This window comes from Protopterus annectens, chromosome 13.part0 (assembly GCF_019279795.1).
Source record: "Protopterus annectens isolate FY-2018-M chromosome 13.part0, PAN1.0, whole genome shotgun sequence".
Lineage (NCBI taxonomy): Eukaryota > Metazoa > Chordata > Ceratodontiformes > Protopteridae > Protopterus > Protopterus annectens.
Genome location: NC_056747.1, coordinates 567,648,299 through 567,675,713, shown reverse-complemented (window position 1 = coordinate 567,675,713; position 27,415 = coordinate 567,648,299). Strand labels below are relative to the sequence as shown.

Sequence of the window (27,415 nt, the reverse complement as noted above, 5' to 3'; positions counted from 1 at the left end):
TTCTTGCCCTTTTGAGTAAAGAAAAGCAGAAATAAGACCACAGTCTCCCGAGTGGTAAACAAGTCAGACCTGAAGGTTGCCCAGTACAGGAAGATGCTGACCAGGCAGAATTCCTTAATCCATGGCTTCAGAAGACTGGAGATTTACATCCTGGAGTCCAGCAGCACACGCAAAAGTTTCCAAAGATGTGAACAGCTATAAGGCTGAGACTTCTTTTAGTGGTTTACTATAAGATACCCATCACCTCTCTACAGATGGAGCACAGATGTAAGCTGCTGTTTATGTACCACACCACGGATTAGCTGTCTGTCTGGAAACGGACAGGCTCTGGTCTCAGCTCCCATTACAGAGCTATGATAGCAAGAAACACTGCTCTGAGCTGTGGCTGGGAGATATACAGTTCCCTCTTGTTTGGGGATTCACCTCTCCCGAATCCACGGAGAAGATGATGTAGGCTCAACACTCCAAATGTGATGCACCTACCACCAGAACTTGCTACAGGTTCTGCTGCAGGACAGGAAGGCCCACAACTTAGATCCTCACTATAAAGTCTTGTGACATGTCTAACACTAGAAGAATATCTGTGAGCAAGTGGTGAATTTGTAGCAACTGAAACCTCATAGTTCACTGCATCTACTACATTCTCAAGCATGCAAAAAGGAACTATAAAGATGGTTGCCACCATCAAGCTTAGAAGACACAGGAATGCTAGAAACTGTTACTGCTTCCTAACCAAGGATGTAAAAGACCCAACTTTCCATCCCCTCATTTCAGATAGGAATGTCTGATATTACAGTGTCCAGTTCTGTACTAATGAATGCAGTCTTTAGATTTGGGATAAGGCATATTTTTTTCCAAATTTAAAAAGATCATTTAAAAAGATCTACTGAAGCACCCAAGGCAAGGACACTATCAGGGGCCTCCAAAAGCTACTGTCTATGTAACGGAATACACAGAGGCCATTTTCCTGCAAGGCCTCTGCCTCCATGGCTAGCACCTTGGTTAACAGTTTGGGTGTAGAACAGAGTAAAGAAAGCAGCACTGGGTATTGACATTGGAGGTTTCCAAAGGTGAACAAAAGGAAACTCTCATGCAGACTCCAGACTCAAATGATCTAAAAGATGCCCAGCAAGTCCAGCAATACCATTCAGGTGCACTGCATAACATGGACATAACAAGCTGAGCAGTCATCTTCTGGAAACTGACATTATCAGTGGTGTTCAATGAAACCAACAATGCCCAAGATGGGACTGAATTCACCAGTCTTCTTTGAAGCTAGGAAGAAGTGGAAGTAAAATCTCCCTTCTTATTAAGAAGTGAAATTTTCTACAGCACCTTGGAAGAATACAGAATGTTCCAAGAGCTATGTGGAGACAATCAGAACTCCAGGAGGAGCCATTCTTATGGAGGATCTAAGCATTCCAGGAAGGAATTGTCCTTAACTATGCTGACCGTCCTCAGATTCTTTAGTGATGGTACTAACATTCTGTTGAGTGGTTTTTGCTTGTTTTTTTTAGTGATGGTTCCCCAGTCTTGGGCAAACATGAACTGCTCCAACCCACAGACGTTCCCCGACAGAAGCCAAGACTATGACTGCTGGGCTTGTGGAATCACACTTTTAGCAAACTGGTCAGAAACCTGGGCAGGTTCAAGACTACCTGATGCTTTGCAGCCCTTCTTATCCTATTAGATGGCTATTTTTTTCCTTATGTGGTAGAGGTTAGAGGGCCTGGGAGGGTGCAATAAAGTTCTCCAGCAGTCAAAACTACTTGTTTCCTCTTTTGAAGAACCTTATTCATCCAGAGAGACCTGCTGAAAAAAGAAATTATGCACTCACCATAACGTTCCATCTAAGTAGGTAACTTCATTTGTCAGCAACCCGTGGGTGTCGGATCCGAACTGGATCCGAGCCGGCAGCTTTCCAAGCTAAAGATCTGAGCTCCAAGCTCCTCCCCCTTACCCATAATACCCTGCAACCTCCTTCCAGTCCTCAGATCACGTTTGCCCAATTATACAATTTCACCAAGACAAAACAACAACCTAAAGCATCCTAACCTAATGAATACCAAAGGCTGAAATCATTCTAGGATTCAGATAACCAAAGAACCAGGTTGGGGGAAGGAGGGGAGGGGTCGGTTGCTGACAAATTAAAGTTACCTACTCAGATTGAACGTTATGGTGAGTACAGAACTTCTTTATCTGAAGTAAACTTCATTTGATCAGCAACCTGTGGGACAGAGTCCCCAGCTACCAAAAACTTGGGAGGTCCTCAAGGAAGGATATTCCGGAGCACTGCAGAGCCAAAAGCTGCCCTTTCTCTGGATACTAAATCCAATTTATAATGAGAGATAAAGGTATAAGAGGAAGCCCAAGTAGCCGCAGAACAAATGTCATCCAAGGGCACTCGACCAGAACACAGCAGAAGTAGCCATAGAACGGGTAGAATGAGCATGAACCCATAAGAGCTCTGGCAGACCAGATATTTTGTATGCGAGCAAAATGCAGTGAGAAATCCATCTAGCTAGAGTCACCTTCGACACTGGCTTTCCCAAGAAGGGCTTCGCAAAGGAAACAAAGAGCTGTTCTGACTTGCAAAAGGCAGCTGTTCTGTGCAGGTAAAAGCACAATTGTCTACGAACATCTAACAAATGAAGTTTGTATTCCCCTTTATTCTGATAGTTAGGGAAGAAAACTGGTAGATTAATGGACTGATTGATGTTCGCCTCAGAAGCCACTTTAGGTAAGAAGGAAGGGTTAGTCCTGAGAGAGACTCTGTCCTTATGGAAAACAAGATATGGGGGTTTAGTACAAAGGGCCTGGAGCTGACACCCTTCTAGCTGAGGTAATAGCTATTAAGAAAGCAGTTTTCCAACATAAAAATTTTAAATCAACAGAAGCTGCAGGTTCAGAGGGTGGTCCAGTTAGAGCCTGAAGGACCAAAGTTAGGTCCCATGGGGGAACAGCGTTCCTAATAAGAGGTCTCAAAAGAAAGGTGCCTTTCAAGAAGGTCTTACAAATCTTAGTGGAAGCTAAAGAACTTAGATTGTCTCCAATGTGAAAATGGGAAATGGCAGCCATTTGAACCTTTACAGTAGAAGAACTGGCCCCTTGCTGAAAAATATGAGATAGGAAATCAAACACTGCTGGAATGGGAGCAGTGAAAGGATCCAAATTCCTATGCGAGGCCCAAATGGAAAACCATTTCCATTTGCTGTTGTAAACCTTCCTGGTAGACGGCTTATGCGCCGCTACCAGGATGGATCTAACTGCAGACGAGATACCGGGAATCCTAGCAACTAATGGAACTGGATAAACCAAGCTGAGAGCTTGAGGTCGTCCAGATTCGGAGTTTCTAATCCTGAAGGATGAGAAATCAAATCCGGGATGGGATCTAAGATCCAAAGAGGAGCTATAAGATGAGACCGTAGGTACGGGAACCAGGTTTGACGAGGCCAGAAATGGGACTATGAGGATAATCTTGTTCCCCAACCGACGAGCTTTCTGTAAAAATTTTGTCATTAACGGAAGAGGAGGATAAGCATAAAGAAGACCAGATGGCCAAGCATGGACTAGAGCGTCTCTGGGGCTTTCCCCCGGGGGGAGGGGGGATTAGAGCGAAAAACTCGCTGCACTTCGCGTTTGAAGGTGATGTGAAGAGATCGCAGCAAGGCTGACCCCACTTGCGGAAGATCTGTTTCGCTACTAAAGGGTTCAGAGACCACTCGTAAGGCGAGAGGACAGTTTGACTCAGCTTGTCCGCTAGGATGTTGGACCGACCCGGAATGTGCGTTGCTATCAGAAAATGGTTGGTGGATATCGCCACAATCCCAAACTCTCATGGCCTCTCGGCAAAGAGGGTAAGACCTGGTCCACCCCCTGTTTATTGATGTACCAGACCACTGACATGTTGTCTGTCTGAATTGCAATAGTCCCTGGAGGGAGAAAGGTATGAAGAGCTTGCAACGCTAGAAGCACCGCTCTCATCTCCAGAACACTGATATGCAGAATGGTCTCTGTCTGAGTTCACGTACCTTGGACAGTTCTGCCCATGCAATGCCCCCCCCACCCAAGGCGAGAAGCGTCCGTGGTTACCATGGTTTGGGGTTGTGGCATTATGAATGGTCGTCCTTCCCGAAGCTCTTGAGATTGGAGCCACCACGAGGGAATTTCTGCAAACTCTACTGAGGGGGATTGGGGAGTCCAATGGATGTTGAAGGATGGACCAGTGGACCTGCAAGGTCCACTGGAGGACCCTCATGTGCAAGCGAGCTAAGGGCGAAAGGTTGATTGCTGCTGCCATGGACCCTAAGGCTCTCAGGACTAACTCCGGTGATGGGGCTGGAGATTGAAGGAGTGCTAGAACGTGAAGGGTTAAGCTGCGAAGTCTGTCCGACGTCAAGAAGGCCTTGGTCTGAAGCGTATCTATTCTGGCCCCTATGAAGTCCAGGACTTGAACTGGTTGAAGGGATAATTTCTTGTAATTTATAGTGATCCCCAACTGGGAGGCTAAGAGCAGGAAGCAATCCCTGGCTGAGCAGAGTAGATGCCTGGTGGAGACGGCAAGGAGCCAGTCATCCAGGTAAGGAAAAACCTGCATTCCCTGAAGCCTTAGGTGGGCCGCTACAACTGCCATGACCTTGGTGAACACCCTGGGGGCTGTGGTGAGGCCGAATGGTAGGACCCTGAACTGGTAATGACTGGCCCCTAACTGAAAGCAGAGAAACCTCCTGGATCGCCTGTCCATGAGAATGTGGTAGTACGCATCCTTGAGGTCTATGGAGCACATCTAGTCGTTCTCCTGCAGCAGGGGGAGAATGGACTGAAGATTGACCATCCTGAATTTCTCCTTGGCAATGAAGAGGTTCATTGTAGAAAGGTCAAGAATTGGTCTTAAGTCCCCAGTCTTTTTTGCCACCAAAAAGAATCTGGAGTAATTGCCTAACCCGGACTGGTCTGGGGGGACGTGCTGGATGGCTCTTTTTTCTAGCAGCTTCTTTATTTCTTTTATTTCTAAAGCTGCAGCCTCCCTCTGACTGGGTGGAACATCAGGGAGGTGCCTCGACTGAGGAGGAAGATTTATGAAGTGAATAGAGTAGCCTCTGGATATTATTCGAAGCACCCAGCGATCTGTCGTGATGGACTCCCATTGTGCCAGGTGCTTCGAAAAACGCTCCCGACTGCCTCCAGAGAGGAGCAGTCGGGCAACCCCTCAGGGCTGCTGTGTGGGTCGATCGGAAAAGGGTTCCAGTGACCCAAAATTCTTTGGCCCCCCCCCTGCCTCTGGGCCGGCGTCCACCTTGTCCCCCTCTGCCTCTGAAGGACGAAGGGTCCGGAGCGTAACGGGACTGCTGAGACTTCCGGAACCACATCTTCTTTTGTCCTCTCTGGTTCCTGGAAAAGAACCTTTGAGGAGCCGAGAAGCGGATTCCTCTGGCAGACAGCGTCTTCCCATCTTTCTCGCTCTGGACCAATGTATCGTGGACGGTCTTGCCAAACAGGATAGAAGCGAAGGGAGCATTCGCGAAGGACGCCCTGAAGGGTTCTGCAAAGTCCGAGCCAGGCGTGATGCCATAAGGCGATGCCTGATCCGCTGGCTCTAGCGGCCCCCTCCGTGGCATGGGAGAGAAGCTGCATAGACATGTTCGATACAGATTTCAGAGTGGCCATGCGAGTCGACAAGGTCCATTTGTCCTCGGCCGACATGGACTCAGGGGGAGACTCAGCGTATTCCGTCACCAGATCCCGCTGAAGTCTAATTACATGGACTAAGTAATTCAGCACCCTTATGGAAAAGGTAGCCGAAGCAAACATCCACTTTCCGATACAATCCATCATCCGAGACTCATTATCAGGAGGATGGACCAAGGAACTATCCTGTGCCAGTTCCTTCTTGATGGCAGCCGCCACCACCATGGCAACTACCGGGGAACCTTTACTCCACACTGTCCTATCCACAGGGGGACTAAGGATCTTATCTGGTCTCCTGGGGATTGGCTCTACAGTGTCCGGCTCCTTCCACGCACTGGTAGTAATGAGGTTTACCAGGGGGTTGGACGGAGGGGACACCCAAGAGGTAGACGGGCCTGCGTCAAACGCCTCCAGAAACATCGACTCATCCGAGGAAGGCTTTTGAGCTGACCACCCCCCCTTTTAGGCGAAGCATTTCCATAATGTCTCCAAAGGAGACTTCCTCGGGGGGGTGACCTGGGGGAACCTTCCCCTTCCTCTAAATCGGTGTCTTCCGTGAGGGACTCGGGGGAGTTCAAGTGCCTCCTCTTACACGTGTGTTTGTGAGGGACCTCCTCGGCGGGACTGTCCGAGGAGGGCTCACCAACAGGGTCATGTTCCTCCAGTGGAACTGGCTGGGGCGTCGACACAGGCTGTCCCTGGGGCCGGATGATGGAAGACAAGCCCATCTGCAAGGGAATGTTGTCTGGATCCGTAGCACAAGCAGGGGGTCTCAAACCTCTCGAGAGAACCCTCTCCACCATGTCGAACGCAGAAGGTGAACCGCTCTCTCCGGGTTCCATGAGCAACACCCTCGGATCTGACGCGGGGATCAGCGTCGGAGCCGAAGCAATTGAACCCGAAAGGGAAGTGTGCTCCAAACGCAACGGAGCTGAAGACACACTTAACCCCTTGGATCCGACGCACGCCTCTCGGCCCCGACAGCTCGTATCCGAAAAGGGATCCGACAAACTCGAGGGCATGGCCAGCGTCGAAGTAGCAACTACTATCGGCGCCGACTCCCTGACTCCGAGACTACTCGGATCCGACAGCTCCGAAACCCTGATAATGGACTGGAGAAGGAGCTATGGGGGCAAAAAATGGGGGGGGGGGGCAGGTGCACTCCCATCTGCATCTGGCCTTGGAGAAAGCAAAGCATCATCCGGTCCATGTCAGCATCTGACAGGCTTCGTGTCGACCTAGAAGAGGCTGCCAAAACTGGCCGGGAAGGCAGCCGCAATGACCTCGAAGATGGCTGGGGCTCCTCCTCTGGCTCCAGCGAGAAACATGGAGAATGGAGCCGAGAGGAGGAAGACCCAGGAATCTTCAGCGGAGAAGAGAGCTGTTTAGCTGGCGGGGCCGAAGGGGCTGAGTTGGCCCGCCGCTTATGGCTCCCATGTTTCTCTCCATCCCTCTCTCTCTCTCGCTCTCTCTCCCCTCTCTTCTCTTGGAGTCCTTCTCTCCCTGGGAAAAGGTGGGAGGTTGAGTCCCAGCCAGGGGAGATAGCACAGCTGGCTGAACAGCCACAGCCGCGGCTGGCGCCACTGAGGGAGAGGAAGAAGAAGCGGAATCCGCGGGTATAAGACCTGCCAGGATCAGCTTGTTCCTCCTATCCCTCAGAGCCCGGGGGTTAAAGGCTGCACAAATATGGTAGCCTGATGATAAATGCGCTACCCCCAGGCAAAGAACGCACTGAGTGTGGCTATCGGCTGGGGGGAGCTTATGGCCACACTCAGAGCACTTGGAGAAAATGGCCTTAGGGCCTTTGGCCATACCAAACACAACCATACACACACTTGCACACAAGAATAAGGGGAAGGGGGAATATACTAAAACTAAGCTAAGCTAATGGGTTTAAACAATCACAGACCTCTCAAACTTTTGCAAAAAGTCAAGAATTTACCCAATACTCACTACCTAACCGCCAGGAGTTCTTAACTCGTGCTTGTTAAAGCCGCGGCAAACGAGATCTGAGGACTGGAAGGAGGTAGCAGGGTATTATGGGTAAGGGGGAGGAGCTTAGAGCTCAGATCTTTAGCTTGGAAAGCTGCTGGCTCGGATCCAGGTCAGATCCGATACCCACAGGTTGCTGATCAAATGAAGTTAATTACTTCAGATCAGGACTTTTCCCTGGAAGGAAACAAAGAAGTGTAATAACAAAACAACTCCCAACAGAAAACAAGAACAGCAAAACAAATGAACAGTCCTAGTATACTGTTTTATTTATTTAAGTTATAACAAAATTAAAGTTCTACACAGGCACAAAGCATGGCCTGCTTAAACTCATCTATAGAGCAGAAAAGGTTCGACTACACCAGCTTATTTGGGCACAAGGCTGAGTATGCGGTCTTAAATACAGGACTAGCACAATTAAAATTACAGTAAGTCACATGAATGCCCAATGTAGAAGTGGTGATAGAGGTCTTAACCACAGCTTACCATATCCCAAAATGAAGAGCTCTCAGCTTCTCCAGTACCTGGTCCATTAGGAAGGAAAAGAACTCAGAAGACACAGATGAGGGAGCAAATCTTAATATGTTGGAAGAAAACACTCTCTTGCCTACCCTGTCCAAAGCCTTTGACTCCTTAGCAGTGTGTTAAGCAGGAAAGGTGCTATTGTGTTGGGGACCTATGCTGCACCAAACACATTTTCTAAGAGTCTTTCCCGTGACTTTTGGTCAAGATCCCAATCTAATCTACATGACGCTTGCACATGGGGCACCAACCTACTCAACAGCAAAATTTGGATGCGTCCAGACTGCAAAAATACCATCTTTTAGGACTGGATCCATAGCTGGATAACCCAGTGCTCTCTCTCCAAATAATCATTCATACATTTCTGGGAATAAGACAAGGGAGCTGCTGGCTGGTCAATAGAGAACTTCAAAAACCTGAGGGTTTCGGTAAAGGATTGCATGAAGGAATGAGAACGTCATCTAGCTGCCTTAGCCATCTCTGAGATAAGGACCTCTGATTTGCTTTCCCAAGATAAAGAAAAAAAAGGATGAACCTCTATAAAGTTTAGCCACAGGATGAGCAGGTCTACACTTAACTGAAATGCATAGGTCAAGTTAGCAACAGGGATGCAGAAATCAGTAGGTGATATGAATGCAGGATGGAAGAACTCACTACTTTGTAATAGGTAGGCCTGTGCAGAGCTCAGCACTGTTATCATCGTGTTTTCCATGGTATATTCTCGCAAGCAAGAGGACATGTTTCCATCAGACAAACAGCAGATATACATTCCAAAGCCTGGACCTGTACTCTGGATTCTGCTAGAACAGGAGGGCCCAGCAGACTCTCACCAAGCTGATCTATCCATCCTTACTAGATTAAGGTAGAAGACTTGGGGAGAACAAGCCTCTGTCCCAAGGGCAACCACTAAGCCAGTGTTGAGTGATTTAGCGTACTGTTCCTTTGAGATAGACTGGCTATAAATATACTGTGACTTCTAGACTAACAAGAAAGCAGTGTGAGCACCCTGGGAAGCACTCACTAAACCATAGTATTTGCAGGCATTCGTTATCAGCCTACATCTTCAAATTCAGCACTTGAGGAAAGTTAATGGCACATGAAGCTTGTGAAGCCAACTAAGTGCCAGACTTACCATGAGAAAACTGTAACAAATAACACCCTCTCTTGATATTCCACCACTGACCTGGGATCTTCTAAGAAATCCTCCAGCCAATCCTTGCTCTGGGAACCCTCACCCACCTCCAAATTCAGCAAAGTCAAACAGGCCTCTGACTTCTCTTCACAGTCTCTACATGGACAGAGTGGAATACTGCCATTCACTGTAAGGCTTAACATCATGCTTCTCACCTGGGCAACAAGACAGTGCTAGAGTAGATCCTAGCTCATGATCTGTTGGCTGAAGAAACACTTGGAAGGGTTAAATGTTTTAGCCATTAAACACCGAACTTTTCCATGACAAGTGAGAAGATCAATAGCTGGCCTATACAAGCAGCAGAAAATAAAAGCGATGTACAGAAGGTGCTGTGCATGGCCTCCTAGTCCCACACATGATGCTATGGCATGTAGCAGCAGCAGATATGTGCCTTAAAATGCATGGATAAGCCAAAAAAAGTCGGTAGAAAACAGCAGAATAGGAAATACCACCATTACCCACTGAAAAGGGGCTTAACACTAGACCATGTTATTCTTAAAATGAAATGATGGTATCATTACTAAATAATTATTCAGCTGCAAGTTACTACACTGTAAAATATAGCTGATTACACTTGGGAGTGACAGCTTATTAGCAACATTATTAACCATAAGACTCTATCTTTTTATATCCGACAAGGTAGTAGTGCGAAATAAAGACACAAACTCTACTTAAACTGTAACAGTCACATGCACTAATTACACAATTTTCAAAGTATAACAATACAGAGGAAAGGAAAGCAGTCTTGGAGCCAAGCTCACTGGGTAGTGAGCAGCAATGGGTGTTTGGTGACTAGGTGACCCATATAGATGAGATAAGGTCAGCCTGAAAAATGGTGTGGAGCCACCACATGGGTTCACCACCTGCAAAGGCTGGGGTCAGAAGTAACGCCAGTTAAATGGCAGGAAGAAATGGGAAAAACAGATTAAGATAGAAGAGATGTTGGCAATAGAAACTAGCTCTTTGACATGAAATGTCATCTCACTTTGGAGGAAAAAGAAGAGCTTCTGCAGGAGACTGAAACATACTAGTTAGATACGTCTCATCTTACCTTTCCACACAACACTAGTTCTGGAAACAGACTCCTTGATTACAAGAGTGTTCTTTCATACTCTGGAAATGCCCCTTTTAAACTGCTTCTATGAGTGTTGGGGCACTTAGAAGTTCTTGGCTGGATGCCAGCAGTTAGAGCTTGTGCCAGTAGTTAAGATAGTTAACTTAATGTGTCTGGGAGCTGCAGAAAAAAACAGCTTTCCATTTTATTTGTGCATATGCATTTAACATGTATTTGGAGAAAGAGACAGCAGGAATGGTGACTGATAAGATGTCACCGGATAACTGAAGTTTTACTGTGAGACTTCAGCATTCACATGGGGAAGGATGTATTTACCTGGAGGAGTGCATTCTAGGGGCAAATCTTAGCAGACCTGAACCTGAGTGGTGAACTGCTACTTGACTTCTGTAATAGTCATGACTTGTCTATAACAGACAAGTTTGAATATGAAGCAGCTCCTAAGTCTACTTTCTAAGAAGGCACCTTGGACCAAATGTTGGTGTGACGGTTAAGGTGTTTACCTTACAGTCACAAAGTGCAGGATTTGATTTTCACCTTTGAAAGAGAAACTGGTTAAGCTTAAAATAGCCCACAAGGGCACCTAGCCTAGTACTTGCCTATGATGAATGGCATACTCAAGTCATTTGACCCAAGGCCATACATTCTGGACACTTGAGTGAAGACAAGCCTTGACCCAACAACTAATCAACATCTAGTGATGAGTTGGGTCAGATGACTAAGGCAGTGGATGGAGAGACCCAAGAAACCCAACCATGTAGTAAGAGTACTTTGCAAATGCCTAGCAAATACTTCCAACTCCCATCTCTAGAAGAAGAGTTTCTCCTCCACACAGACAAAGATCTTGGAAGTGAAGCTCAAATGGACCCTTATTCAGGATCTCCATAGTCAAGGCAGCAACAAACAGATGCGTCTAAAATGTGACGGCTGCTTGTAATGGCAGTAACTCTAGGACCCAGTGGTGAATACTGGTAAATGAAGCCATCACATCTAATCTCCAAATATGACCAAAAACTATCAAAAGACCCAGAAAGAATCAGCTGTGGAAGTCATCACAGTGAAAGCCCATGTATGAAAATGGTTTAGTGATGCCACAGAAAATGTCTTTAGACTGTCACAAGGAATTTATGGCAGGACACTACCAGTATGTTCTTAGCAAGGGTCAAAAAACACAGATATCGAATGGAGTCAATGCTAAAGCAACTAATAGTACTGAATCCATTTCTGTAGATGAGATTTTACAAATACAAGACAGCAGGAGTGGAACAGATCTATTTGGAAATGCTGAAAGTGTGTAATACTGTTAGGGTTTCATGGTTAATACATCTTCTCAGTTCTGTGTGGAGGGTAGAGACAGTATTTCAAGACTGACAAACTGGATGGGGACAATGGGGTCTGTTCTAATTAATTGCTGGAAAGAAGACTGATTTATACAAGATGCTTGTGTTACAAATGTATTAGAACTGTATGTCATTTGTATACAAAACTGATCTGTACAGATGATTGTGCTGAAAATGCATTTGTGAGCTTTGCTTGTGTTAACTGTGTTAAATGTACAACAGTGCACCCTGCTGGAATGAACAGAAATGTACATGTATTACTGCAATTGAATTAAATGCACCAGCTAGCTTACTTTAAGGAAAAAACAGAAAAAGGCCACTGCCAGCAATAAAGTTCCACAAAACGAAGATTTATTAATCCAAGAAAAGTAATCAAGTAAGCACTTTCATCTTGTTTCAATGAGCGAAACTTTTTCAGACAAGAAACTCTTCTAAAACATAACCATTCATACAAACAGCTCCAATCACATGACTACATAAATTAAATGCCAAAAGGTAGACTTCCAGTAATACAATCATGAACAAGCTTCCTAAGCTTTTTTAAAAATAAAAATAAAAATAAAAGGTACTATATTAAAAGTGTAAAAGCACAACTGTGTTCAAGTAAGGAGATAATACACAAGGGAATAAAAAGCAGCAAACATACTATTGCTGGTAGTGGACTTTTGTGTGTGTGTTGGCACGAGTGCGCACGTGTGTGTGTGTGTGTGTGTGTGTGTGTGTGTGTGTGTGTGTGTGTGTGTGCATGTGTAAAATCAAATCTCACTGTGTGTGTGGTGTGTGTGTGTGTGTGTGTGTCAGCAACTAGGGGCAGGGACACGAAGCACTGAGTTTACACAGAGGGTGTTGGAGGACTTTGCCCACTCAGCTAAGGATCTAACCCTACAACTGTACCAGTGGGGAGTCTTATTGGAGACCTGGAGGGGGAGAGACAGAGAAATCCAGACAATGGGCTGTGTGTGTGTTCCCTGTTTGTTCTTAAGGGAAACTGTGCTTGATGCAGAGAGCTCTGCATCTGGAAACACTGAGTGTATCCATTTCTATTCCAAGTGCACCTCCCTCTCCAGTGTCAGTGGTGAGGATTCGGGCTCCTTGACTACTGACCCAGCGTGGGGACGTCACATATTGGTGGCCATCACATATTGGTAGCAGTGGTGGGCATGGCAGACTGTATAAATGAAAAATGCAGTAGTGATGATATAATCAAGCTGTCCCTCAAAGCAATGCAAAACCAATCACAAGAGTATCTGTACAATCCTAGAATAGGACTCTGGTGACAGGCAGCTTCTCTCAGTTTCTGTTTTCAAAATTAGCTGTCTCTAGACATTGCCAGCATAACTACACTTTTACTACTGATGCACATCTATACCATAAATCACTCTAGCATTAAAACACGCAGAAAATTACAGTTTAACGGTACCACGTCAGTGCTGTTAACCTGCCATTTTTGAGACAATGGTATGAAGACTTATAGCAATATCTCAAAAAAGTGGTAAAATGGAGGAGGTATTAACATGACATAATAAACATTTATATACATCTTCTTCCTCCAACATTTTTAAACAAAAGTAAGATTTTGCTTTACCCCAGCTGGAAACATACCATAGATGTTCTGAGGTGGAAAGGCAGTAACAGGAGATGTGCCATGGTATCCATCTTCGGCAGTATCCAGATCTGGGAATTTACCCTGCAAAGAAAAATGCAGCATCTTAGTGGGACTCGCTGCCTGTGACTGAAATATAGTTCAAATACAACAGTACAGTGAAACCTATTTAAAATAAAACAGCAAGTGCAAGAAAGAAAATACATCATAAGCTTCAGCAGAAAAACAAAACCGTATCACTGCCACAGCCAGGTTTTAATGTGGTTTATTCTCATAGAGACTTTTAACTATATATAAACAGAGATGCATTTATATTACTGAAGGCTGAAGCCATACATCTTTTTTATAACTGAACAGGAGAGTTTCTACTGTACTGCATTACTTCCTCCAGTTATGAAGAATACTCTTAATGAGCTCTGATAGCAGGTCATTTAAGAATTTTGATTTCTGCAAAGAAGTCAGATTCACAAGGTTTTGTTATGTAACTGTTAGAAATCAGCTTATTTTCCACAGGTACAAATGACACATCACATGAATCTGCAAAAATACATCTGCATGGTTGATTACAAAAGCACCATGATCACTTCTGTACCTGCCCAAAAAGGTAGAAACCTAGGTTCACATACCTACAGCACATAAGTTCTATGCATTAGACTGAAGGAAATGGACCACTCTGTACAATGTATTATATTCACTACTATGTAAGCAGGCTATACATTATATTCACCACTATGTACGCAGGTTAATACTGTCTGCATTACACTCACAGATCTGTAAGCAAGCTAACAGTGAATGTATTGTTTTCACAGGACTGAAAACAGGCTAATGCAGGCTGGATTACTCACAATAGGAAACTCTCATGCATACATATATGTACACAGGTATATATTTTTGTGTTTGCATTTGCATTATCATCATCATAAATCATGATCTGTCGACTTTTTTGAAAGGAGACTAAACCCACTTTCCCAAAATGGAGGAATCACAGAGTTGCTCACATAAAAAGGATAAAAACAACAATGGATCACAATTTTCAATAAATCTTAAGTGCACACATATTATGTATAATTTATATCCTTGTGAAGGCAAATGCACATGCATACACAAAAAACACAGACATGGGGATTGCATTCTACAGGTGACAAAAAGAGAGAAATAAAGAAAAAAACACAGTCATCGGAAATGAACTATGAACAAATTAGCTAAATGAACTTCTGCAAGTCAGACAGAATCCTGGGTAGTAGCCTCAGACAGACTCCAAAAGCAAAAAGAAATGCTCTCCAATATAATGAGCCATGCAGAGGCCATGCCATAAAAGGAAAAGTATATCAAGCCGCAGGAAGAATCTAGTAGAAATCTATAGAGGGAAAGGGGTATGATCAATAACTAGAGAAGACAGAGGACATGAAGTGGACTCGCTTGACCATGTTGGAAGGATATGAAATGGTCACCCTGAACAGTAAGGACAGAGGGAAGATGGAATTTGGGCAGCATACAGTAGGGATCAACATTACCCAGGTCTGCAAAAATACTTCATGGAGAGACCTGCAAGCCCATGGAATGAAATGGAATGTGTGGCAGAAATGAAATCCATAAGGGCATTCAATACAGTAAGGGATGGGTGAAGAAAGAGACAGAGGTGAGGCACTATGTTAAATGCACTTAGAGGGCAGACAGGACAACTATCTGCTTCTGCAAATATTTGGTTAGTAATTTACAGCATGGCATCACTGGTACACACACAATTAGAAAAGGAAAAAAATAATTGTCATGGCCAGCTCTGTGGCACAGAGGGTTAAAACCTTAGCTGTGACCCAGAAGACCCAGGACTGATTAGCAAACAGCTGCTGGAGGAGTTACCTGGGAAGGGTTGGAGTGAGGGGCTGATGCTGGAATCACCTATCCTGGGGGGGGGGGGGGGGTCAGCAAGACTCACTGCTCTACTGAAACCCAGCAGAGGCTTGGCGTCACTGTACTCTACTCTCACCTTACTGTCTACCATTCAGCTGCAAATTACAGCTGCCTCCCAAAATCAGCAGCAGCAGGCTTTTTTATCTAACACACTCATTACAACTATCAACAAATGAAAGTAATATTATTTTACTCAATCTATACTTTAATAAAAAAATTTATCTCTATAAAGCTACTCAACAAACTTTCACATCAATGAACCAAAAATGGGGACATATAAAAACATTACTTCTATCACCCTACTCTTACTAAAAGCTGTGGATATCCCCTAAACTGTGGCCCTCTTTCCTCTCCTGATACTAATACCACTACCACATCTCAAATGACATCTCATCAACATGGTTAAAGTAAGCACAACGGACTAACCATTGGTTATATGAATATCGCCAATATTAATAACAAATTGGCACAATGAGAAATTTGGTTAACCCTACATAACCCTTCAGTACTCACCATTACTGAAACCTGGCTAAACGACCATAGCCGGTTATCAACTTGCACATAAATTTATCATATTTACACAGTTAATAGACCAGAGCAAAGATCAGAAGTAGGGACGATACACTACTCAACAATAAGGTCATACTCTCTCAAAATGTTCTAGTCAAAGCTAACACCCCAAAATTAGAATGATACTGAAACTGACCTAGGTAGCAACAAGATCGTGTTACCTACTAGCTATATTCCTCTCCCACCCTTAACTAAGTTGCTACTAATGACAAAATAAAGTACAAAAACACAAAACTCTTTCTACTATTCATTTCTAATCTTATAACCACTAACAATTGTTCCTAAGTTAATAGAGAGGACACCAGACAGAATCCCTATAAATGTAAAAGAACAGTTATTAGACATACTCATAACTAACATGTCAACAACTATCCTTCCTAGTTAAAGGACCACTTACTTTCCTCCTGCTGCTTTAAAGACAAGAAATCCACCCCACTAATAAAGTTAAAGTATATCTGAACCCAGTGTAAACTATCTAGCTACAACAACTAAACTGATATACTGTGTGTAATTGTACTGACTGTTACTGACTTTCTACCTTTTACAACAAACTCACACCCATCCAGGACAGATTATTCCCCCCAGTAAAAAGACATATCTCCTCCAAAATCAATTTATGGTTGACCATTGATCTAAGAGCATAAGTTAAAGTAAGAAACAAAACATGGACAGACTGGAAAGCTGAACGTAACAGCAGTAAATTTGACCATTACCACCCCTTACAGAAATCCACAAGAACAAACACTAATCTAGCTAAAATAAGAAATGTTTACACCTGTTGCAGAAAAATTTGCTTAAATAGACTGAAAGGTTCTGGCAGATCATCTGGGGAACAGATACTAACAAGTTATTCCCCAAAATAACCTCCAAATCACAATCTAAAGAAATAAACAAATTAAATGAGCGATATTTTATCTCAGCCTCTACCCAATACTAAACTCTTCAATTTAGTTGCTCCACTATCTCCGCTACTTCCTCTACACTCCAACCTTGATTACCATCCCTTTCTGTTTGAAACCCATTACCAAGGTTGAAATACAGAAATTACTGAAAAGTACAGAGTTTCTCTACAGCCCTGCCTTTCATAACTTACATCTCAGAACTTTAAGACTAGGGAGTAATGTGCTCGGTGGCCCACTAAAACATCTTCAACCCAACTCCAACCACACTAGTACTCTCCCACAAAGCTTTAAATGCTCACTGATTTCACTGTATCCTAAATCCAGTCTACTCAGCTCTTTAATGACCTCCACCAATATCTAATAATAATTGCACATTAGCCAAAATACTACAAAAACTTGTGTATGAACAAATGCTAGAGTACTTACAAAAACCATGACATCTTCACAGACAGGCAGGGTTGATTCAAGCCAAACTACAGCATACTTACAGCACTGCATACAGTTATTAATGATATTTTTGCAACATGTTCCTTCATTTTTTGTTAATAACTCCTTCCAAGAAACCAAAGGAGTTCCACGGGTATCAGTTTTAAGGCCTCTTCTCTCCTCACTATTCATAAACTCTCCCTGATGACATTCCTCATCTCAGCTGTACAACCTCTGCAGATGTCATCATTATCACCGGGGCACACAAATCAGATGATGGTCTAAAGAACCAATTGTAAAATGATTTTTCACATATATGGAACTAGTTGGCAAATAATTCATAGTAAGTACTACAGAGTTCTCAGTGATGCTATTTGGCACACCCTTAGAGTCTAAATAAACTAAACACACCAATAATCACACATCCTTTTGGAATAAAAATCACATGCAGTTAACAAATCTTAACAGTAGTTCTCAAGCAAAATTTAACCTTTCATGCACATACCAAACAGCAACATGATTAGTATTAGGCTAACTGCCCTTGCAGGCCATTTTATGCCTAGCCAATTATGCCATGTGAAAATCAAACCCTGCACCTTGTGTTTGTAAAGTAAGCACCTTAACCATTATGCCAACCTACTACTTGGACAACTTAAGATGTCATACATAAACTCCCACCTGCTAACCATTGTTGCTTATAACTCCATCTCCCCAAGTGTCCTTATTCCCAGGCTTGACTTGGCCTTACTTCTTATCTGCTTTCACTCCCAAAATAATATTGCCCTTCTGCAAATTGTAGAAAATAAAAAAAGACGTTATTTTCTTAACATAACATTCCATCTGTGTTGTCCATCTTCACTTCCATTAACCTGTCGGTATTGGTTCCGATACTTGGAACTGATCAGCCACTTTCTTTCCAGCTTGAGCTTCCTAACTTCAGCTCTTCCTCCCTACCTATAATGTCTTGCTCTCCCAGAATACCTCAGATCGAGTTTGTCAAAAAAGCATAACACACAAAAAACATTAACATACCCTTAAATAAACACACAGATCAAATATGTATATACACAGCTATAAAAAGAAACCTCAGGAGCTCAACAGAAGGAATGAAGATTAATCTGAAATTCTACCAGGCTTCCCAAAGACTTGGATAGGGGGAAGGGGGGGGGGCAGGAAGGTTAATGGAAATAAAAATGGACAGCACAGATGGAACATTATAGTAAGAACATAACTTCTTTATCTGATGTTGTCCACTTGATTTCCATTAACCCGTGGGACAGAATCCCCAGCTACTAGAATCCAGGGTGGCCCTCATGGAAGGATATTCTGGAGTACAACAGAACCAAAAGCACTTCTCCTCCTAGATATGATGTCCAATTTGTAATGCATAACAAGGGTGTGGGGATTTGACAAAATAGCAGTAGCACAAATGTCTTCAACTGAGACTCTAGACGAAAACGCCTGAGATGTAGCCATAGACCTTGTAGAATGGGCCTTTATTGTTCTTGGTAAAGGAATATTTTTGAAAGCGTAGATGAAGGTAACATAGTCTTTCAACCATCTCACTAGTGTAACTTTGGTAACAGCTCTACCTCTCTTTGCATCTGAAAAAGAGACAAACACCTGATCAGACTTCCTGAAGGGCTTGGCTCTATGTATATAAAAACGAACCTGCCTATGTACATTGAGCAAATGCAGAGTGCATTCCCCTTTGTTTTGATAATCAGGAAAAAAGAACAGAAGATTGAAGGACTGATTAATGTTTCCCTCTTTAGCCACCTTGGGTAAAAAAGGAGAATAAGTACGCAGGGTCACTATGTCCTTGTGGAAAATCAAATATGGAAATTTTGCTGAAAGGACTTGAAGGTCAGACACTCTTCTGGCAGCTGTAACAGATACTAAAAAAAAAGAGTCTTCCAGGACAGAAATTTGAAATCCACTATCACTTAGGGTTCAAAGGGGGGATGGAACAAAGCTTGCAAAATCATAGTCAGATCCCGTGGAGAAGCAGGATCTTTCAACGGAGGTCGGAGTAGAAATGTGCCTCAAAGAAATGCTTTACACAGTTTAGAAGAAGCAAGATGGGACGCCCGTAACACCAGTGAGGGGCATATAAGGAAAGGATAATAAATCCACACAAAGTAAAGTACAACTTCCCTTAAGAGCACACAGAGATCACAATCAGTCTGGGGCTGGTATCTCCCTTTCTCTCCAGGTCCCCAATAAGACTTCCCCACTGGCACAGCTACAGGGTCCAGACCTCAGCCTAGTGGGCAAGCTAAAACCTCCAGTACCCTCTCTATCCAACCAGTGCTTCATGTCCCTGCCCAAGTAGCTGACACACAAACACACTTTGAGATAAGAGTTTATACAAACCACACAGACACTCCTGGGAACGGCTGGCACAGGTTCTCCAGCTGTGCCCCTTTTACCCAGACTATATGGTAGAAATCACTGCCACCACCCAGCTAACATTTATCAGCTACTCAAAGGCCCTTATGAAAGGGTGCCCAATTATACTGTGCAATATTTTTATCCAAATGGTAAGTGCAACCAAACAGTCTTGGTACAGTATCACTATGTACATGCAATGTAGCTTAAATTATCTCTACACAAAACAGTCACAGTTGAAAGCTTTAAAATATTTAATAATAAAATAAAAAAAACACAAGACAATACTTCTTACTACACAGTGCTAGTCAAGATTTCAGAGAGCACAGAGAAATACTTAAAATAATACAGTAGAAAAGTTCTGACATCAGAGAAAAACAAACTAGTCTAATCTTCCTATTTTCTAGATATATCTAAGAGAAAACACAGTTCTAAAATCCTACTTACATATAGACACAGGCAGAGTGGTGAGTTGGATGCTCTCAAGTCAAATGCTCTCATTCTTTCTGTCCTTAAATTGATAACACAGTACCACCGATTCATTTCAGATTACATAATTTCTTTCTGGTTCCCAGGCTAACAGACTCTCAGAGGTTAATAGCCCTTTTGATCTTGCAGCTCGTCAAGAACCAGAGCAATAAAAGAAAATTATGCATGCAAATTCTAGCCATTAACTCTGGCAGCAAAACAACAGGCACAATGCCTTTATCTAGACATCTCGGCTCTGAGTTTTGACATCAAAGAATTGACTTATCAGCTTTGTTATGGCAGAGTGCACTGTTGTTACATTTTTGCAGTTCCACATTTAACACCATTTTTTCTCATTTAAAAGAACAAGCCTGTGGCTTATATTAATATTTACAAATGACAGAATTATCTACCAAATTTTATCTAGCTAGGCTGGCAGCCTTCACCTATCTTCACACAAGGGATAAGGAATCAAAACCAATGTAAAAACTGGATATAGCAGCTAGATGAACTTTGACAGTAGAATAACTAGCTCCATCCTTGAAAAGGGAAGCCAAAAAATCGACTGCCACTGGGGCTGTAAAAGGATCTATCTGTTTCTGTTCGGCCTAAAAAGAAAATCTCTTCCATTTACTCTTTTAAATCTTGTGCGTTGAAGACCTATGAGAGGAAATCAAAATTTCTCAAACAGAAGTAGTCAGCCTGGGAAATCTTGCCATCATCGGAAGTGGAGAAACCATGTGGTTAATTTCAGGTCCTGAATGTCTGGGTGTAGATGCCACACTGGATGAGAAAGCAGATCTGGACTCCAATTCAATCTCATCGGAGAGCAAACCAGATGAGACCAAAGAAAGGTGAACCAGGTTTGTCGAGGCCAAAATGGGGCAATGACGATTACTTTATTTTGCAACCTGAGAGCTTTCTGTAGGAACATGGAAATTAACGGTAGAGAAGGAAAGGCACAGAGAAGACCAGAGAGCCAAGCATGGACAACAGCATCCCTGGGGGACTGTCCATGAGGAAGGATCAATGCAAAATACCTGCTGCATTTGTTGTTGAAAGGGGGTGCAGAGATCACAGCAAGGATGATGCCATTTCTGGAAGATCATGTCTGCCACTGACTAACTCAGGAACCACTCGTGAGGCATCAGTATCATTCAGCTGAGCTGCTGGCTAATATGATGGACTCCCCTAAAATGTGTGTTGCTGCCAGAAAGTGGTTGGTAGAACTCACCCACTGCCTCACTCTCACTGCTTCTTGACATAGGGGGTAAGACCTGGCCCCTTCCTGTTTGCTGATTACCAAACCACTGACATATTGTCCATTTGGATCGCAACAGTCCCTGGACGTAGAAAGCTGTTGAGTTCTTGCAATGCTAGAAGAACCGCTCTCATCTCCAGTACACTGATCTCCACTTGGTGCGGCCACGTGCCTTGGACTGTCTGACCCAGACAATGCTGCCCCACCCAAACTGGGGGGAATCTGTGGTCAACGTGGCATTCAGGGATGTAAGAATGAATGGCCGCCCTTGACTAACTTCTGCGAAGTGAAGCCACTAAAGCAGAGATTCCTTGTACACGAGACAGATGGATGGGAAAATTCAAATGATTACGCAGAAGTGACCATTGGACCACTAAGATCCATTGTAATATCCACATGTGAAAATGTGCCATGGCCAGAAGGGTTACAGTGGCCGCCACAGAGCCTAATGTTCTGAGAACTAGACTGGTTGAAGGTTTTGGAATGGTCAAAATTTGGCTGATGTGAAATTTCAGGTTTGATACCCTGTCTGTCTTGAGGTAAGCACAAGACATTCTTGTGTTCAGGCTGGTCCCAATGAAGTCTATAGCTTGTACTAGGTCCAACTGAGACTTCTGTATGTTGACGGTTATCCCCAGGATTGGAGCCAACTTGAGAAAATAATCCCTGGCCTGAAGGAGAAGATGCCTGGTTGGAGTGGTCAGAAGCCAGTCATCCAGATATGGAAATATCTGATAACTTTGCAGTTGGAAATGAGCTGCAACCACTGCTAGACATTTGAACACCCTGGGGGCTATGGTGAGACCAAAGGGAAGTGGCCTGAACTGGAAGTGACTGGTTCCCAGCCTGAAATGCAGAAAATGCCTGGGGCACCTGTCCATTTTTATATGTTATTACACATCCTTTAGGTCTACACAGCACATCCAATCGCCCATCTTCATGAGAGGTATGATGGACTGAATCGTGACCATTCTGAACTTCATGTGTTTCATCAACTTATTCAGGTCTCAAGTCCCTTGTCTTCTTAAATACTAAAAAGAATCTGGAATAAATGCCTGATCTGGTTTGATCGAGGGGAACCTCTTGGAAGACACTCTTTTGCAGCAATTTTTTTACTTCCTGGACCGCATTCTCCCTCTGAATGGATGGAACATTGGGGAGGTGATGTTTCCATTTGGGAGTTTTAGAAAAGGTAATGAAGTATGAAGTATCCTCTGGAAACTATCCTTAGTACCTATTTGTCATTTGTGATGGCCTCCCAGGCTTCTGGGTGCAAGGAGAAATGTCCCCAACTGCTTCCAGAGGACAGAAGTCTGGTAACTGTTCAGGATTGCTGGAAGGGCTTGTCCTGGAAAGTTTCCCGCGACCCCCCAATTTTGTTGACCCCCTTGGCCATGTGGGCAGTGTCTCCCATTCTGACTATATCTCCCTCTGCTCCACAGGTGGTGGTGGGGGGTCTCCTTGAGTGCCCTGGAAAGTACTCTGCGACTTACAAAAATCATGTTATCTTACTCTCACGCTGGTTCCTGGAAAAGGCTGCTGTGGTGTAGAAAAATGGATTCTGATGGCAGACAGGGTCTTCCATCCTTCTCACTCTAGGATAAAGTGTCACGGACTGTGGGCTCAAACAAGGCAGAGCCATCAAAGGGGCATTAATAAAAGGACTGTTTGAAAGGCTCCACAATATCTCACAGCCTCACCCAGGCATGGTGCCGTATGGCAATGCCAGAACTGTCTGCCCTTGAGGTACTCTCCGGAGCAGGAGAGATTAGCCTCATGGACACATTGGCTAAAGAATGTAGGGTAGCCAGCCTGGAGGAAAAGGACTGTTCCTCGTCAGACATGGACCCCAGGACCTAGTTAGAAAGTTCCTTGACTAAGTCCCTTTGTAGCCTGGTAAAGTGTGACAAACAGTTCAACACCCTGAGCGGAAAAGTAGATGAGGAATAGACACTTTTGCCAAACCTGCTCAATGCCCAAGATTCTCTATTTGGGGGTGGACAGAGAAGTTTTCCTGAGTCAGCTTCTTCTTGGTAGCTGCCCAACAACCATGGCATTTACAGGGATACCCTTGGTCCATAAAGATTTGTCAACAGGGGCACTTAAAATCTTGCCTGCATGTTTGGGAATAGGTTCCACTGTATTCGATTCCTCCCAAGCCCTCGAAGACACCAGCCAGATAAGCGGGTCAGCTGGGGGGAAACACCCAGGTAGAAGATGGGATGGAACCAAAAGCCTCCCACAGTACTGATTCCTCCAGGGAAAGATTTTGGGCAGACCAACCACCCCTTTACCGAAGGATTTCAAGATGTCTCTGAAGGAGACCACAGCATGTGGGGATTTCGGAGACCCTTTTTCTTCCTCGAAATCAGTATCCATAGTGAGTCATTCTGTAGGGGAATCAATGTGCCTCCTTTTACACACTCTCTTCTGTGGGAGCGGTCTGAGGTGGTGTCAGAAGAAGCCTGGGGTTCCACCGAGGGGAGCGTGTGGAGGCGTTCTGGGCCCGACTGTCCATGCGCCAGTTCAGAGACCTCGGATACAAGTCAAGTATGAGGAGGGGAAGTTTCTGTAGTGGTAAGTGTCGAGGGTCTCCTAGGAATGGAGAGAACCTTCTCCATGACCTTGAAAGCAGAAGGGCTCCAAGACACCTGGAGCTGCCCCTCCAGAGCTGAGACCACCAGAACAGACACCTCCCAGAGAGTACAAGCCGCCCACTCCGAGAGAAGAGTCAGAGCCAAGCTGTCAAAGGCCGAAGCTCATAGGGGAACAGACGGCTCTGAAAGGTTTGGGAGACAAAGTCAAACCCCACCCCCACCACAAAGTACAGTTATGTACAATTACCATAAATGTAGATGTTCGAGTGGATTCACTGTTGCAGTCATCACACTTGGGGTATCTGCCTGCAGGTAGCCCTCAGTCAGCCCAAATATCAGAGACTTAGTACTTCTGTGTCGAATGCTGTCGCTCCAGGACTGACATCAGGTCGTCAGGGGTATAAAAACAGGCAGCCGACACCATTATATCAGTTTTTCTTGCCCCCAAATGTCAGGAGCCCCCCAAATAGGGAGCTAAGTTATGATGGGGAAAGCACCACCAGTAAAAAGTAAATACCAATACCAATAACCTTGAAAGGGGTTAGTAACAGCCATAGAGAGGACAGACAGAAAAAACAGGGCTGGAGAGAGGGAAACCAGGACTGCAACAGTGAATACACTCAAACTTCTACATTTATGGTAAGTATGCACAACCGTACTATGTTCTTCATGTTTCACTATTGCAGTCATCACACTTGGGTGGATTCCCAAAGCCGAAGAAGGGTAGAGGCAGTCACGAAGAGTCAGGGCTGGCTAGTATGCCTTGCAGGACTGCTGTTGCAAAACCTGCCATGGATTTGGAAAAGATAGGCAGGTGGTAATGCTTGGTGAAGGTGTGTACAGAACTCCAGGGAGCAGCTTCCAGGATGTCCCTGGTAGGGATTACCCTGAGAAATGCTGTAGAGGTAGATGTTACCCTAGTAGAATGTGTTCTGACCCCCTTAGGGGTTGGTTTCCCATGTTGCTTGTAGCAGAAATGGATGCAGTGTGCTATCGATTTGGAAACTGTTTGGAAATGGCCTTGCCCTTTGCCCTGGTTGCAAAGCTGACTAGTAACTGGTCAGATTTTCTGAAGGGCTTAGTCCTATCCAGGTAGAATCTGAGCTGTCTGTGCACTTCTAAGGAGTGCAGGATCCTTTCCCCTTTATTTTGCGGATTAGGGAAGAAAGTTGGCAAATGGTTGAGAGCCACAATGGACACCACTTTAGGCATAAAGGAAGGGTTAGTCCTGAGGGAAACCCTGTCAGCATGGAGAATAATGAAGGGTTCCACAAAGTACAGTTGTGTACACTTACCATAAATGTAGATGTGCAAGTGTATTCACTGTTACAGTCATTACATTTGGGTAATCCTGCTGGCAGGTTGCCCTCAGCCGGCCTGAATTCCAAAGTCCTGGGTCCTCCATCGGCTGCTGTCGCCCCTTCCCTGACGTCAAGACGTCAGGGGTATAAAAGAAGCAGCCAACGCCATTTTCTTTAGTTTTTCTTGCCCCAGATGTCAGGTGCCCCCTAAAAGGGTACCCAAAATTTATATATATATAAAAATTCATGCACCAATATAAACCTGACCTTCATCTACAAGCAAATACACCACATAGGTTCCATCAGAAGAAATGGGGGTGGCAGGTGGAAAACCTGGACTGCAACAATGAATACACTCGAACATCTACATTTATGGTAAGTGTACACAACTGTACTATGTTCTTCGTGTTTCACTGTTGCAGTCATTACATATGGGTAGAGTCCCAAAGTTATGGTTGGGAGGCTGGAGCTAAACAGCATTAGGAGTGGCTATGAGGCCCTGCAGAACTGCAGTGGCAAAGCCTGCCCTGGATTTAGAGTAGAGTGGCAGATGACAGTGCTTTGTAAAGGTGTGCAATGAACTCCAAATAGCAGCCTCTAAAATGTCCTTGGTTGGCACTCCCCTGAGAAAGGCTGCTGAAGTGGCTGCAGCTCTGGTTGAATGTGGCATAATGCCCTTAGGAACTGGCTTGCCATGGTGTAAATAGCAGAAATGAATGCAGTGGCCTATCCATTTTGAAATAGTCTGCTTTGAGATAGCCTTTCCTTGTGATCCTGCAGCATATGTCACTAGTAATTGCTCTGTCTTTCTGAAAACTTTGATTCTGTTCAAGTAGAATCTAAGCTGTCTGTGTACGTCCAAAGAATGCAGAATTCTCTCCCCCTTGTTCTGTGGGATTTGGATAAAAAGTTGGCAGATGAATAGTTTGGTTAGGAGCCACACTGGACACCACCTTAGGCACAAATGTTGGGTTTGTCCTCAGAGAGACCCTGTCTGGATAAAAAACGATAAAAGGTTCATAGGTTCATAGGTTCATACTAGGCTATCTGCCCGAGGGCATTTACAAGCCTAGCCCATCGTTTTGTGGCTTAGGCCACCCCTTTAGTATGGGGAACTATACCCATTATTTTTCTGTGCCTCTGTCGAGCAGTGACACTGAGGTAATCCCTGGGGTATATCTGCGATCTCCCATCCATTGGTCAAGATTTCTCTTGAACAAGGCCAGCGAGGTGCTCTGCCTCACATGTACCGGGATTTTGTTCCACAGCATAGGGAGTCTTTGGGTGATGAATCTATCCCTCCAGCACGTCCTATTAATAGCCGTGTCAAGGTTTAAGTCTCCGCCTTGTGGCTCTGATGGATCTAGATTTTTGAGGTGAAGCATATTCATCAAATCTGGGTTTGACATGGCCTTGTATGTTAGGCAAAGGTCACCTCTGAGCAAGCGTGGCGACTGAATAGAGCTGGAGTTCTTTCAGTCGGGCAGCATAGGACAGATTTTGAGACCCTTTATCCTTTTGGTGAGGAACTTTGTGGCCTCTCCAGCTGCTGCAAGTGTCGGGTCAGATACATTCCGAATGGGGCATTGTACTCAATCATTGGTCTGATGAGTGATGAGTAAAGGAGACTATGACCTCCCTTGATCTAGATGAGAATCCCTTCATGATAAGGTGGGCAGTGTAGAAGGTCTTCCTAACTACTTTAGCTACATGGGTGTCGAATGACAGACTACTATCAACCTGGGTCCCCAGGTCCCTGATAACTTCTTCTGTGCTCAGTGGATTGCCACCTATTTGGTAGCTAGGGGTAACCTTGTTTTTCCCGAAGGGTATGACTATGCATTTTTTGGCATTTAACTTTAGGCCGTGGCTCTGGCACCAGTTATCCGTTTCTGTGAGACCCTTCTGAAGGATATCTGTGTCAGATGTGTTTTCTACTATGGCCAGTTTGCAGTCATCTGCAAACTTTGTCAGCCATAACCCTCCTGTGTTTGCTTGTACTTCGGAAAAGTAGATGCCAAACAAGAGTGGGCCCAGGACTGAGCCCTGTGGGACACCACTTGTGACAGGCTTTGAGTCTGACATGGCGCCAGCAGCTCTGACCCTGTGGGTTCTGTCACTCAGCCAGTTTGCAACCCATCTTGTGATGTATGGGTTGACATTTAAGCTGATGAGTTTT

At 44.4% G+C, this 27,415-nt stretch overlaps 1 protein-coding gene across 4 annotated transcripts in view; it reads right to left on the bottom strand.

Moving 5' to 3' along the window:
* SUMF2 (sulfatase modifying factor 2) overlaps positions 1 to 27,415 on the bottom strand; it is a 342,981-nt gene that overhangs the window by 163,668 nt on the left and 151,898 nt on the right. For all 4 annotated transcript variants that reach the window (XM_044054215.1, XM_044054214.1, XM_044054213.1 and 1 more), the window contains one exon: positions 13,409 to 13,493. In XM_044054215.1, the coding sequence (XP_043910150.1) occupies positions 13,409 to 13,493 (85 nt within the window). The remainder of the gene's footprint in view (positions 1 to 13,408; positions 13,494 to 27,415) is intronic.